The sequence below is a fragment of the Mauremys reevesii genome, linkage group 16 (assembly GCF_016161935.1).
Source record: "Mauremys reevesii isolate NIE-2019 linkage group 16, ASM1616193v1, whole genome shotgun sequence".
Lineage (NCBI taxonomy): Eukaryota > Metazoa > Chordata > Testudines > Geoemydidae > Mauremys > Mauremys reevesii.
Genome location: NC_052638.1, coordinates 40,206,046 through 40,221,404, shown reverse-complemented (window position 1 = coordinate 40,221,404; position 15,359 = coordinate 40,206,046). Strand labels below are relative to the sequence as shown.

The window sequence follows — 15,359 nt, the reverse complement described above, 5'->3', positions numbered from 1 at the left end:
CTCCACGGAGGGGCTCCTAGGTTAACTCGTCCGGACTTCTCTGGTTCCTGTCCCGTGCTGCTCACCATCTTCTCTGACGTTCGATGTGGGGCCTGCTCCTGTATCCCTGGCTCCGGGGAAATCCCCCCTGAAACAGATGGCGTTTCCTGAGCCAGGAACCCTGCAGAAACTGAACCCCGTCCCCCAGCTGGTGGACCCCGCCCCTCCTTGGAGCCCTGGGGTCCTTGTCTGTTGGAATTTGAGTCAGGACCCCGTTTTGTGTGCCCTGGCTTACGGTTCCCCATTCTGAGCCCTGTCCGGCTGCCCTGGCCTATGGGAAACTCCTGGGAACCAGTCAATGCAAAGGTGGCACCTTCTCAGGGCTTGGCAAGCCACAGGAAGTGTGCTGAGTGTAACTCCATTGATGCGTGCCTTGTGTAGGCACACTCCCCTGGTGCAAATTGGGACAGACACAAACCTGCGGTAGACACACTCCCCCGTGCAAATCAGGCCAGACACAAACCTGCGGTAGACACACTCCCCCGTGCAAATCGGGCCAGACACAAACCTGCGGTAGGCACACTCCCCTCGTGCAAATCAGGACAGACACAAGCCTGCGGTAGGCACACTCCCCCCGGGCAAATCGGGACAGACACAAACCTGCTGTAGGCACACTCCCCCGTGCAAATCAGGACAGGCACAAACCTGCAGTAGACACGCTCCCCTCGTGCAAATCGGGACAGACACAAGCCTGCGGTAGACACGCTCCCCCGCTGCAAATTGAGACAGACACAAACCTGCGGTAGGCACACTCCCCCGGTGCAAATCAGGACAGACACAAACCTGCGGTAGGCACACTCCCCCCGTGCAAATCGGGACAGACACAAACCTGCGGTAGGCACACTCCCCCCGTGCAAATCAGGACAGACACAATGCAAATCAGGACAGACACAAACCTGTGGTAGGCACACTCCCCCCGTGCAAATCAGGACAGGCACAAACCTGTGGTAGGCACACTCCCCCCGTGCAAATCAGGACAGACACAAGCCTGCGGTAGGCACACTCCCCCCGTGCAAATCAGGACAGACACAAGCCTGCGGTAGGCACACTCCCCCCGTGCAAATCGGGACAGACACAAACCTGCGGTAGACACGCTCCCCCCGTGCAAATCGGGACAGACACAAACCTGCGGTAGACACACTCCCCCCGTGCAAATCGGGACAGACACAAACCTGCGGTAGACACACTCCCCTGTGCAAATCAGGACAGACACAAACCTGCGGTAGGCACACTCCCCCCCCGTGCAAATCAGGACAGGCACAAACCCGCTGTAGACACGCTCCCCCAGTTCAAACTGGGGCTTGCACAGATGCATCACATACCAGGGTGAGAAGCACCAGTGCAAGCCCATCTTACCCTGAGACGGCACATGCATCCCAGGGGTATGCACTGGGGCAGCTACCCCCCAGCATGTACCCTGTGCCCAGGCCTTACCTGTGCTCTCCCTCCTGCTCTCTGGCAGCTGCTGAACTGCATCATGGACATGGTGGAGAAGACGCGGCGCTCCCTCACCGTGCTGCGCCGCTGCCAGGAGGCCGACCGCGAGGAGCTCAACCACTGGATCCGCCGCTACAGCGATGCTGAAGACATGAAGAAAGGCACCAACCCCCCACCCCGCCCCCACAACAGCTCCTCCAACTCCGAGGCCCCCCCATTAGGTACTGACGGGCCCAGCAGAGCAGCTTTCCTGCACAGCGCGGGCGTAGCAGAGTGACTCAGGGCTGGGACGGCGCCTTCCTAGGCTGCCTCCTGGGTGCCCAGCCCAGGTCTGTTTGGAGAGCTTGCAAAGAGCTGGATGCTTTAGCAGAGCAACCCCCCAAACACACCGGGGCACCCCCTGCCGAGCCTCTCCCCTGCAGCAGCTGAGGGCTTGGGCCGAACAGCGCTCGGGAGCGAAGTGCCCGGGGCGTGGCTGCTGGGTACCATCCCGCATTCAGTCTCTGGGCTGTCGCTTTCCTTTCCTGGGGGCAGGACTTTACCATCAATCCCTCCCTGCATTGCCTGCAGCCGCGCTGCTCCCATCTCGCCGCCGGGTCGGCTCTCTCCTCCTCTCTCCCCTTTGGGGTCACCCGTGCAGCAGCAGCCCTGGGCACTCTCCCGATACTGTCAGCATCCACCCCAGCCGGGGACTTCGCTGCCCTGAGCAAGTGGAAACAGCCCCCAGTGCCTGAGACAGAGACCAGCCCCTGGGCACCGGCTCTGTCGGAAGGGCCGAGCGGCTCTGTGTTCTGGAGGGGAAGGTGCCTTCAATGGCAGGAGCTCCTCCGCCGAGGTGACAGAAGGGAACGAAACGTCCCAGAGTGATGTGGAGACCTGAAATCTCAGCCCTGCCGCCAGGCCTTGTTACCCAGCCCCTAGCGACTGAGGGGAAAGGATTCCCCGCCCCCACCCCAGCTATCCCCTCAGCAGGACCTCATGCCTGCTGTCTTGTGGCCCTGGTGCTGCGCCCCGTCACCAGCGGGTGCCGATGGCAGAGAGCTTCACTCCAGCTCTTGGTGGCTCCCGTCCCCTGAGACGCTCCATTCCCGTTCCCTCTGCAAAGCGTCACTGCAGGAGGCTGGAGTCCCTCCCACAGCTCCCCGCGGTCCCTGGGCTGCCAGGCACATTGTATTGCAAATAAAAACCAAAAGACGGTGGGTGGCTTCCAGCAAGCGCCTGGCAGGGGATGCCCTGGCCTTGACAGCACTGGAGGGAGAGCCCAGGTTCTCAGGTAGGTCCCCAGCGAAGATCAGCATCTACTCAAGACAGGTGTATTCCCTGAGCCACGTGGGGGCCGCTGGGTGGTTCTCGCCGGGGTGAGGGGGGTGGGCAAAGCCCTCCCCGCCTGGACCTGCACTGTGCCTGGGTCTAGCTGGGACGTTCGAGGGCTCACTTTGACAGGCACTGACGTTCACCTCTGCTCCGCCCACTAAAACCCTCGCGGCGAAACCAAATACAGAGCAAACCGAGTCCCCCTGTCTGTGAAACAGCCAATGGCGACCTGGGCCTGATTCTCCCCTGCCCTGCGCTCGGTCGTCATTTACACCGATGCCAGCTCAGGCACCATTTTGCGTGGGTTGCACTTGACACGCCCTTTGCACAAGTATCCCGGTGCCAGTGCCAGGCAGAGGAGAACCCGGCCCAGGGCGTTAGCAGCTCTTACAGCAGCTCTGCGTGTATCTTGGAGGCAAGAGCAGGCAGGGATGGTTTCCACTGTGGCGCTGTCTAGGCGCTGTCGGTCTCAGCACTGACCGCACTGTAGCACAGCTCTCCTGGGCTGTTGGGTAGGTCGGACGCGCTTCATTTCTCCAACCTGTTCCTCTCCCCCTTTGTTTTCAGACACTCACCGGGAGTTTGTGCCCAGGCCCCTCTCTGGTTACATGCCTGAGGAAATCTGGAGGAAAGCTGGTGAGTGGGATCCCCTGTCTGCAGCCCAGCGCGGCACTGGCCGGCGTGAGGCGGTGCATGAGTCCGGGGCCCGAACCGTGCCCGGCCGAGCCTGAGGAGTCTGCTGCCACTGGGCCAGATCCCTGGGTCTATTGCCTGGGCCTCGGTGGAATTCCCCTGCTGTGTTTTGGGGGCTGAGATCGGGGGAAGGAGCCCTGGGGACTGGCAAGTGTTACACGGAAACGTCATCCCTAAGCCTCCCTCCTTGTCCCCCAAACCAGCGGCTGAGGTGCTCAGTGACCCTGGGACCTGAGCCAAAGCCCATTGAAGTCAATGGGAGTCTTTCCACTGGCTCCCGAGGGCCTTGGATGAGTCCCATAGGGACTTTCACACCCAGACCAAACTCCTTGGGAGCTTACGGACGGGATTGCGCCCGCTGTAGGCCAGTTTTCTAGCTCCGTCTCTCTGGGGCACCTTGACGTGTGGAGCACTCCATGGGGCTGGAGGGCAGGGACGAGCGGGAACAAGCTCCCATTGTTTCTGAGGGTGCTGGACCCAGAGGCCGCTCCTCCCCCTCGTTCCCTTTGGATGGCCAGTCGCCGGGAGAGCAGGAGGGGATCTGAACTCCATGGAGGGATTCTCTGCCAAGACCTACCGTGGACACGTGGGATTTCCTGCCGTCCCTCTGCTGGAGCCGGGCAACCAAGCTGCTCTCCTTGGGCAGCCCAGGCTTTCAGAAAAGCTCATGCTTGGTTGTTGGGTGCAATGGGCCGTGGCTCAGTGGGCCGGCGGTTCCATCGCCCCTGGCTCAGCCTGCGCCGGCGCTGGGCGAGTCTGTAAAAGACAGGCGGTAGGGAACATGGTCAAGGCATCCTCCCCTTGTTCTCACCGTGTTTTAAGACGCCCCTGCCCTCCCAGAAGCTCCATTTTGAAACCCTCACTGACGTGCTTTTCCTCCATAGCGTGCGCTGTGATTGACAGGTGGTTATGTGGACAAGACCCTCTGCAGTTAGAAGGGGTGCATCAGGGTAGAAACCAACCCCTAGCTGCCAGGGGTCAGCTTCCCCCATGGGCTGCTTCTGCCACAGCTGTCCACTCTGGGGGGTTCTTGCACCACCCAGCCTCTGGTGCTACCCACTGCTAAAGACAGGATACTGGGCTGGCTGGGCCATAGGTCTGAGCCAGTCTGGCAGTTCCCCCATTCTTCCACCTGAGAGCTAGGCACACGTTTGCACGAGCATTTATGCATTCACACAGTGTGTGTACATGGGTGTGTACAGATGTCTGTGCACGTGTGTGCACATGCGTGTGCACGTGTGTGCGTGTCCATGTGTGTATGCATGCGTGCACAGGGCTGGTCTGTGCTGCCAGCTGTGTTACGGAAAGTCAGGCCTCCCAACCTGGACAGCAAAACCCCAGGTCGCAGCTGCCCAGACTTGCCCTCTGGTCTCCTGCTGCGTGGCCTGCCCCTGCGGCCGTCAGCTTGGTGGCTGCGCTCCAGGAGCTGTGCTCTTCCTTTCAGAAGAAGCTGTGAACGAGGTGAAGCGCCAGGCCATGTCCGAGCTCCAGAAGGCGGTGTCGGACGCGGAGCGCAAAGCCCACGAGCTGATCACTACCGAGCGAGCCAAGATGGAGAGGGCCCTGGCGGAGGCCAAGCGCCAGGCTTCCGAGGACGCGCTGACGGTGATCAATCAGCAGGAGGACTCGAGTGAGGTAGAGGCGAGCTCGCCCCGCTGCGCAGTGCTCGCTAGGGTAGTAGAGTTTAAGCCTTGGCGTGCTGACACCGCGTGCGCCCCCAGCGTGCGAGGCGGGGCTGGACGCTTGCTGTGAGGGGGCTGCCCCGCTACAACCCCTGAGTTCAAGCATTGACAGCTCAGGAGCCTGGTTTTTAAACCAGATCAGCAGGCAATTCACCCTGCGCAGTGGGGGCACCCCAGCTCCCACGCCACGCTCGGCCCATCCTTCCCCCAGGTACTGAGGGCTTAGAAAGATCCAATCCAGTAAAATCGAACGAGCATGACCGGCCCGGGCACTGCCTGGAAGTGGCCAGGGCAATTGTACTCGTTGGGGGCCTGAACCTAAGACCTAAGACCGAGGTCTCTTGTGTTCAGTGGGTGCTCGGTTCCATCGCCCAGGGGGTGTCTAGCGGGGCTGGGTCTCTCTTCCAGGCTGCACCGCCCCGACGCTGATGTCTCTGCTTTCGCCCTCTCGTAGAGCTGCTGGAACTGCGGGCGCAAGGCCAGCGAGACCTGCAGCGGATGCAACACAGCCCGCTACTGCGGCTCCTTCTGCCAGCACAAGGATTGGGAGAAGCACCACCACGTCTGTGGGCAGACTCTGCAGGGCCTCCAGGCCTCCGCCGGCACAGCCCCTTCCTCCGGGGTGGGCTTAGGGGTGGGCTCAGCTCAACCGGATGTGGTGGCTGTCGGCGCCTCCATCACCAGCGTGGCCACCATGGCTGCCAGCCCCAGCGAAACCGGCTCAGCTGCTGCGTCGCGCTCCGGCACGCCGGCCACCCCAGCTCCTCTGGAAACGGCGTCACGCTAACCGACCGACCGACCGGCCAGCCAACAGAGGGGAAAGAAACAGAGAAACCTACAGAACGTCACTGCTGCTACTGCTTCTCTCCAAAAGAAAAACTAACTGCATTCAATGCAACTTCCTCAGCTACCTGACTCTTCTGTGACCTCCAAATGACCTCTCGATCTCGCATATGTAATCCTCACGGATCCTCAAACTGGGCTTTAAGTGGAGTTAAGGCAAATACCAATCTTCTCTGTTCTCACTTCGGTTTTCTATGATTTGGGGAGTTATCGTCGTCGTCGGTTTGTTTGTTTTCTTCTTTTCGGACAAGGAATTTGTCCACAAACTCTACGCACCTTGACTCGGGGAAAGGAAACCCACCAGTCTCTGTCCCACTGGAGATGTGCGTGTGTGTGTGAAATCTCCATCCCGGTGCGGCCGGGGGACGGCATGATGAAGGATTGCGATTTTAGAAGGCAAGAAACTTCTTCTCTTTTTCTTTTCTTTTTTTTTTTGTAAAAAAAAATAAAATAAAATAAAAAATAAAAACGTCAAACTCTTTGGCTTTAAGTAAAAAAAAAATCCAAAAAACAAACAAAAGAAAGTAAAACCAAGTAAAGGAAGCTTACCTGTAAACTACCTTGCTAGCTAGCCAAGAACATACCAGACTCACCTCTGCTCCAAAGGAAATCCAAAAACAAACAAACAAAAAAATCCAAACTTTTTTTCCACTGCCAAAGTTTTTTTGGTTCTCTTGTTGGTTATTTTTACTTTTTCGGTTGATGGTTTTGGTTTGTTTTTTGTGAAACAAGGAGCAGCACTTATCCCTTTCAACCAAACCACGACGACTGGCCAAAGGCAAGCCGGCGCTCTTGGACTCCTTGCATTCTTTGGTGGGGTGGGGTGGGTTCTTGCGCTGGACTCTCAGCATCCACACGTACCTGGAAGGAGGAAGGACGCGCATCTGTGGATTTAAAGAATTTTATTAAAATAAAGCAAAAACAAACAAAAAAAGATACACAACTTTTGTGCGTGCGTGTGTGTGTGTGTGTGTGTGTGACGGGGAGCCAGCATTGTGTGCTCCCTCCCTCTGTGGATTATAAACGTGTTTCATTTGCCTAGGAGAGCGTGCTAATGAACAAGAACCTTCAGATCCCGGTCCTGTTCCAGAGAGAGCATCGTTTCAAACAGAACTGTGACAATCTGTCGTTGATTCTCCACTGCTCGTCAGAGTGTGAGCAGAAAGCAATTGCACCAGTACCTTCTGCTTCTTGTACTCCTCCACTACCTCTCTCTGCTCTCCAGAACCCCACCTCTAGCTCCAGTATCTCGTGACTGCCGTCCTTACTCCTTCAACCTTTCACAGGAAAAAAAAAGACACCTTTTGTTTTTCCCCTTCTGAAGACTCTTTCGACTGCCTGTAGATAGACCCCCTTGCTTTTGTGTCTACTTGTTCTCCAGATGTTTTCTCCAGTCCTGTGATGAACATTGTCATTGGCTTATTTTATTTCGCTTTCTCTTTTTCTTTTCCCACCCCGCGTCCCCTCTTATGATTTTGCAACAGTTTCTAGGAGGAAAGAAAGGAAACAAACAAACACTTGTTCTTAGAGAAGGAAAAAAAGACAATGTAGATTATTTTGCATTTCTTGCATCGTGTATAACGCACAGAGGACGGGAGTGCAATATGGAAAGTGACATGGCTGCAGAAAGGGAGAAAGCTGGAGACTGCGCAGCCACGGTCAGGGCAAATATTGTACGTTAATGTGAATGTATATAGTATTTGAAGAGGTCCAAAAAATAATAATAATAATGATAATAATAAAAGAAGAGACATTTGCCAAATAAAAAAAAATGAAGGTAAACCACTGAAGTATGTAAAGTTTAGGAAATAGGTTTTAAAAAAAAGCAAAATCCACATGCTCAGTAGGAGCATTAGTTTTCCGGAGTTGCAAAATCCATCACGTGTGTTTTTAAAAAAATAGAGATTTCAGATAAAAAGTTCCCAGACACTAGTCATTGCAAAGGGAGGTTTGGCTGAGGGCGATTGACTCAGAACCCTAAGGTGGCTGTGTTTGGACGTTTTCCTCTCCCCCGCAACCCACCCCCGAACCTCTCCCTTGTTTCTACCGTTTTCAGAAGCACTGTGTGGTTCTTTAGAACATCGATTCAGGTTTTGGAACAACAAGGAGTCCTTTGTTTAGCACAATGGATCCATGCAGGGCTAGGCGGCATTGTTCGGTCTCACTGCGGTTGGGTCTGCTTCGCCCTTTCTTTTCTAGTTGTGAGCCCTGGATCTGTTAGCTGCATCGCATCCAATGTGAGTCCTCCCCGTTCAGTTGCACCCCACTCAAGCTGCCTCCTGGTTGCTGTGAAGTTGTAAAGACCATGTTGTGTCTCTCCTCAGAAGTGTGGCGTGTTCCCTGGAGAGGTTTGGGGTTGTGGCTGTTGGCGCCGTTTGGCCATGTTGTCCTGGCTCTGGGACGGGTTGTCCTGGAGAAGGGCGTGGAGGGCTGTTTGACGTGTACTTTCACTGCCTCTGAGGGATGGCTGTAGACGGTGCCGTGTGGTTCTCTGCAGCTGGTGCCGGCTTGTCCTAGGATTCTAGGATTTCAAAGCAAGACAGACTCAGGCAGGAAGTGGGGATTGAGGGAAGTTGTTAGTGGGATGCTGCAGTCCTTGCGCCCTGCTGTCCCCTCCCCCGGCTCAGCTCTCTGCCACAATGGGGGTATCAAATCTTAAGAACCAGGAGTGGATCCCATCCTATTGAAGGCAGCCAGAGTTTTGCTGTTGGCTTCGAGCAGGATGAAGTCACAGTTCTTACATCCAAAGTTTGCAGGCTTTGAACACCTGGCAGTTCCTAACTCAGCGAACCCGGCAGCATTTGAACCCGGCCAGGAGCCAACAAGCGCCAGAAGCACCCCCATTCTGTAGCCCTCCTCTCCCCCGCCATGCCTACATGGTAACATGTCCTCACATGACAATCTGGACACCTTACGCTGTTGGAAGCTTACATTCCTGGGGAACTGTGGAAGACTTTCCTTAACTTCCTCCAACCCCATGGCAGCCTGGTCTTTCTAAAGCAGGCCTGGATTCCTGGCTAGTGAGAATCTCCACATGAGCCCTCACCCCCGAGAGACAGTTCCTCTAAAGTCCCAACTGCTGCTCTGCAGAGGAAGGTCACATCCTTGGTGAGGGATGGAGGGAGGGACACAGTAAGAGACAAAGCAGCCTGTAAATACCTGTGAGTGCAGAACTTCCTCCCCTGGAACTGATTTGCTGTTTGACGCAGGCAGGTCTCGGCAGCAGTGCCGCTGAACCCATCTCTCTGCATTACTGAAGGTCTCCCTAGGACCTGTATTGAGTCTTGAAGCCCAAGGTGAAGCTGTGCAGAGACTGGTCCCTCTGCGGAAGCCGTGTGCTGCAAAGCAGCCAGGGCTGCCCTAACTAGCTGGGCTGGAGCCACTGCTGGAGTCTGTTTACCAACCATTTGACAGCAGCTTGCAGTGAATCCAGCCAAAGACCTTTTAATGGGCCAAACCTGAGAATTCGGAGCTTCTGTTTGTTTCCTTCCGCAGCCTCATTCCTCCAGCGTTAGGCTCTGACCCTGGGTTTCTGACATGCAGCACTCACCCTAAGAACGATTGTTGCGTTTATTTATCAAGTGATATATGTATATTGTCTATTTTTCATGAAAAGAGGTAATATATAAGAGTTTTCAGATGTAATTAACCGCACGGTTCGTCCTGCCATTCTTAGTGTTTGTTATTTTTCTAAACCTCCTCTTGTGCTTGAATTTCGGCCGCTCTCTGTCCCATCCGTCTCACATCTGCTCAGCATCCGGACCCTGCCGCTCTACCTCCAACTTGCTTAAAAACCATAGATGACAATTGTATAGAAAGGAAATAACCCCGTTTAAAAAGAACTCCACAAGCTTGTCTTCAAACCAAAGGCTCTGGGAGGGGAGAGGTGATCGTGAGGGGAGCTCTTGCAGAAGGCAAAACCGGAAAGCTTTAAAATAGAGTATTTCAGTGGCCAAAAAACCAACGGGAGCATGCAGCTTCCCAGACAGTAACGCCCGTGGGCAAGAAAAGCAGGCGGCAGCAATAGAGAAAACCACACACTGGCTCCTAGGAGTAGGGCTAGAGGATGCATGCGGCTCCAGGCTCTTTCGTTGTGGGTCACCTCACCCTCCTGTGTCCTGCTAATCCCTGATTCTCTCCTCTCTCCGTTGCCTGGGAATGTTCTTCCCAGTGGAACATACAACAGCTGGGAGAGTTAACACCATCCTCAGCCATGGCCGTGTCAGCAGGTTTTAAATCACTGGGGCAAAGCAGCACGGTTAGATTGTGTAGTGTGTGTGGTGTGTACGCCTTGCAGTGGGCCAGATTCTGCGCTCAGTGACTTACCTGCAGGCGCTTTGTCTCCATGGGGTTTGCAGGGATGTCACTAAGAGCAGAATTTGGCCTGCTCCACGGCGTATCCACCTGCCTCATGGTTACGGTGTAGGCCCAGATTGTGTAGGAAAAGGAACTTATCCTAGGCCAGAAATCCAGGAATGCTGACTTTCCTGGGCACAGGAGCAGTCCCCGTGCGTGTTACTGGGGGGGCGGGTAACGGGGGCAATTGGGATATTGCTCTCTCCTGGGTGGTGGCTCTTTGGGCATCTTTTTGTGAAGTCACTGGAGATGATCAGAAAAGGAAGGGCCAATGTTTCGCCCCTCCTGCAGCCCGTGCCAGGAGATATTTAAGCCGTGTCCACATGGCAGCTCTGCCTGGACAGCAGCAGGAGTGTGGGAGGGAGGGCGCCTGCTGCTTTCCTTCCAGCGGCCCTGGGGCAGAGAGGAGAAAAACAGGGGATGAGCCCAACCCCAGGCAGGGGCAACGGATGGTTTTGTGGCTAAAGAAGTGGTGAGGTCAGAACAACCCCAGGTAGCTCAGCACAAAGGCATCTGGGATCTGGGACAGCCCAAAGGGCACCATCTCGGGTGGCACCTTGTGTCCTCCAATCCCACTGACGTCACTGGGCATGTGGCTCTCTGCAGGATTGGCTCGTCGTTAGCAATAAATGTGTGTCTCGGCCCAGCATGGTCACGTTCCTGTTCCCATGGGGCGGAGGGAAGCGGGCGCGTTTTGCAGGTCATTCCTGAGGATGCCAGGTTCTTTCTCAGTGCTGGAGCCCCAGCCCTGCGCTGCACGTAGGATCAGAGAGCTTAGAGCATGTGCCCGAGGGGCGGAGCCGTTTATTGACACAGAGACAGCGAGATGGGGGTTTTGTTTGGCTTTAAGCGTGACTCACCATGGACCCATTTCCATGGGGGGCTCTTTAACTTGGGCCCATCCCTCAAGTTTCCAAATTGAAATCCAAGCAGAAACCAAAGCAGCTCCCGTCTGCCCTGCTCCAGCCGGGCAGAGCCGCACCCCAGGGACCTCATGCCGGTGCGGCTCTAGCACGCGAGTGCCGGACGCAGCCGTTGGATTGCCTGGCCAGAGTTTACTGGTGATCCTAGACATTAGAGTTGTAAGAACTCCCTTAGGATCTGTTCAGATCATTCTGGGGTCCAGGCAAGACTGTTCCATATGGTACATTTACTAGGGCTTTGCTTAGTCCTGTGACGGGGTTTTGTTCCCTGGTCTGCCACGTCTCACTGCCAGGTTTTCCGGAGAGTCTATATTCTCCCTTTCTTAATAGCATCCCATTGCTGCTAGTTCCACTCTCTTCTTGCAGCCAACGTGATCACACTCTTGGTGCTTTACCCCCTATCAAATACATGTGGAGTAGGACTCGAATCGTATCCCTCCTTCCTTCCTCATTGCTCAGCTCTTCTCAGCTCCCCTCCAGCCCCACCAATCCGTCTTGCTCTTCTCTGACGTTCCGGCAGCAAGGTCCTGCCCAGGCACAATCTTCCTAGTGGGAGTCAGGCTGCGCTAGCAGCCGTATCTCCGGGACAGGGGAACGTGGGACGGGCACGGCTGGGTGAACAGTGAAGCACCAAGGGTGCATCTCCCCGGGAGGCAGGTGTTGGGAGCACTTCTCAGGGTGCACCTGTGATGTGCGCCAATGGTTCTTGAATGCCAATTGGTTGCGTCTTATGGCTTAGATACCCCCAGCCCATGCTTACGCTACTTGGAGGCAGTTAGAGCACAGGGGAGTCAGTCTCCCTGAGACTGCCGGCAGCATCCTTCCGGTTACACGCTTACCAGCAAACACAGGCAGAAATTACCGGGGTGCGATCTATTCTGTAGGAGCAAAACAGAGCCAGTGCTGCTGGTGCAACTGGTTCGCTCCTGGCCATTGCCCCATGTGAACTCACCATACACTCCCTGTACGCGTACACACCCACCTCCCCCCACCACACACACACACACATTGTGCTCTGGTCTCTTCCTCTTACGATCCTCTTTATGGGCATCCCCACTCAATTTTGTGGCCTTTGTGCTGGGGGTGGGGCGGTTGCCTGAGGTGGGTGGGGATTTTGGCCGGGCTCAGTTTAATTCATGTGTATGCTAGTTACAGCAATGAATGGGAGGAGAAGGAGTTTCCTGGGCTGCAATCCCCACCCCCTGGTAGGAGGGACCCTGCTTCCCATCTCTGTGCCCTGGTGGTTTTATGTAAGGCAGATCTGAGGGAGCCGGAGGGTGTTTTTGTTTCTTGTAACAAGCCCATCTCTTGGCTTGTCAATTGCTTTGGAGAACAGCAGCAGGACACCCCTGCTTAGGGTGTCAAAAAAACAGACGTAAACTCAGCCCAGGGAAAATAAATAGAGTAAACCCAGGTTCTCAGACTTTCTGCTAAGCCTCTTCAGAGCGGCAGTTTCTGGGATCCCGTCCAGATCTGGCGGCTGAGCCTCTGAAAGGTGGCTCTGCAGCAGCAATCCAGGAGAATTTGCTCTGATTCCTCACCAGAAACAAACAAACAAAAAAACCACCAGGTGCTCCCAGAATTTCCCCCTTCCTCACACATTTCCTTGTCCCTAGCTCGGGGGTGACCCAGCCAGCCAACCGCCTGCAATTCAGGAGAGCCCAAACTGCTCAGCCCACCTGAGTGGAACTTTGCTAAGCCCCAGGGATGGATGTGACCCACCCCAGTTCTGCTCCTGCTCCCCCATCTCTGAAGCGACTCTGCCGAAAGTCTCGAAAGCCGCTGACATGCCCTGTCAGAACCCAATAACCTGCTCCTGCCAGGGCCATGGGCGTGCCAGTGTCAGGGGGCTGGGAGGCGAGTGACTCGTCAAACTGTGCAATACTTGAATGAAAGGGGGTGGGGGAGGCATGGCTTGTATAGACTGGTGGGCGTGTGTGGAAAAAGAGTTTAAGGAGGGGAGAAAACAGAAATCACCCCCCACCTGACCCTGCTCCCTGCTGTTTGTGGGTTTCCGTGGCCATTCCAGAGAAATGACGACATGATGGGAGTTTTTTTGGCATGCTGCCCCTCCCCCGCGGTTCCCTGCTTTCTCTAACTGTACTGTATGTTTGACCTGTGAAAGATGTAAACATTATGATTCAGGTTATGTCTGTTCTTAACTCTGTATCCGTGTAATAAAGACAATTTAATATCACCCAGGGGTATCCGCTGCTGTGATTTGTGTTCTGTTCAGCCCCGGCCCTCCTCCCCCAGCGATGTGCCTAACCAGGAGGCCGGGAGGGGGGAGCTGGCGAATGGCTTTGGTTCTATCCATGTACCCAGCATGAAGGCCACAGTTTTCAAGTGACCAGTGATTCTGGGGCCCAACGGGAGATCCTTTTCAGAGGCCTGGTTTTCAAGCAGCGATGGCCCCTCCCCCTCCCCCGCAAGCCCCCTTGAGATGTTTCAAGATGGGTCCCCAAAATCACTCGTTGCTTTTGAAAACCTTGATTAAGAACAACGAGGCCACTTCCCCTGTTCACAGCAGTGAGGGTTGGGCCTGGGGTCAGAGGGCCAACATTCCCTGGAGGGGAGGAAGGACTCTCCGGAAAACCCGGCAGTGAGCCGTGGCAGAGGGGACACCAGCAGCACAGGGGACGTGTGGAAGCCATTCAGCCGCACGGGCAGAGCCGTGCACAGGGTTTAATAGAGTTCCACCCTTTTAACTTAACCTGCACTCAGCTTTGCTCTTTGCAAATGAAACTAGGCTGGGGCAAGGCCCGTGGCACCGGAGCTGGGCTGAGCATGAGCTCTTGTGGGTGTCCGGGGTTGGGTCAGGCAGGGCTCCGGGTGCAGGGCTGTGCATTGGCGTTCGGCTCCCGACCCGCCAGGTTTGCCAGTGTTTGAAACAGTGGCCATCTCACAAGACTTTGGCCGCGCCCAAGCCAGAAATAGAGGAGGCCCCTTCCAGGCCCAGTAACCAAACAGCAGGGGCAGCTCCTTGCCTTGATGTGTGACCCCCGCACCGAAATCCCAAGGGGTCTGGATTTGCGCCGTCCCCAGCGGACAGCAGGCATATTCCAATGCGGCCCCTGCCCCCGCAACCGTGCCTTCCCATGCTGTGCACGTACGGGACAAACTCCCATGGAAGCCCCGTTCTCAAACTGCGCCCCCCGGGGCACTTGCTGCGACAGTCAGATGTTGCTGGCACCGCCTCCGGAGCTCCTTGTTGCCAGCTGCTGCAGCAGATAAAAACATCTGGAAACAAGGGGCCGCTGCTTCAGGCGGGGGAGGAAAGGAAACAAGAGCCACCAGCTGGAGGGCTGCGGAAGGGGAAAAGCAGCAGGCAGTGGGCCCATTTCAGGGGAGAGGGATTCACCCCTGGACAGGCCAGGCCAGGCCAGGCCAGGCCGGGTTGGTTCCCCTGAGGAAGGGCTGCTTTAATTTACAGCTGATTGTGAGAGGGTGCTAGGGATGTAGTGAACCAGCACACACACACACACACACACACAGTCCCAAGGCATCCAGGCCAATGCCCTCACACTACTCACTGCGGAGCTGGGCTCTCTGGCTGGAGCAGGGCGGACACACACCTTGCACTGCCCTGCCCCCTGCCAGGGGGCTTGCCACTGCTGGGACCCACAGTCCTCATTACTTTGGCTTCAGGTGAATCAAGCCCTGTGTATAGCAGGCTGGTTCCTCCACCATGGAGGTGCAGCCACCTCTGGGGTGAACCACAGCAGCCTCACTCAATGCATCTCAGTCCTGACCTGCACCCCCCATTGCTCTCCTGCCCCCCCCTCCCCAGTGTTGACAGTTTTGGGGAGCTTCGCAATGCCACGGAAACGAAATGTCTGTGTACGAAAACTACTGGGGGTTTGCTTCATTTCAGGGTCTGCAATGTTCTGTGCACGGCCCAGAGCCGTGCACTGGTGTCAAACACGGGGGCAGATGCCCTGGTGGCCGGCTGGGAAATACTGGGCTGAAAGGCTTCTTACCGGAGCAGAATTGGCCGTGGGGGCTGAGAGAGCAGAGTCCAAGGCCCTGCTCCAGCCGTGCACTACAGCACCTGCTTAACTTTCACCAGGGG

General features: G+C 55.9%; 1 protein-coding gene across 5 annotated transcripts in view; it reads left to right on the top strand.

Annotated features, from left to right (window-relative positions):
- Positions 1–13,467, top strand: part of CBFA2T3 (CBFA2/RUNX1 partner transcriptional co-repressor 3) — a 113,906-nt gene extending 100,439 nt beyond the window's left edge. For 3 of the 5 annotated variants that reach the window (XM_039502703.1, XM_039502705.1, XM_039502706.1), the window contains 4 exons: positions 1,502–1,697; positions 3,358–3,426; positions 4,928–5,118; positions 5,620–13,467. In XM_039502703.1, the coding sequence (XP_039358637.1) occupies positions 1,502–1,697; positions 3,358–3,426; positions 4,928–5,118; positions 5,620–5,952 (789 nt within the window). In that variant the 3' untranslated portion in view covers positions 5,953–13,467. Of the gene's footprint in view, positions 1–1,501; positions 1,698–3,357; positions 3,427–4,927; positions 5,119–5,573 lie in introns of all 5 variants that reach the window. The other 2 variants (XM_039502704.1, XM_039502707.1) reach the window with 2 other exon arrangements.
- The last annotated feature ends 1,892 nt before the right edge of the window (positions 13,468–15,359 follow it).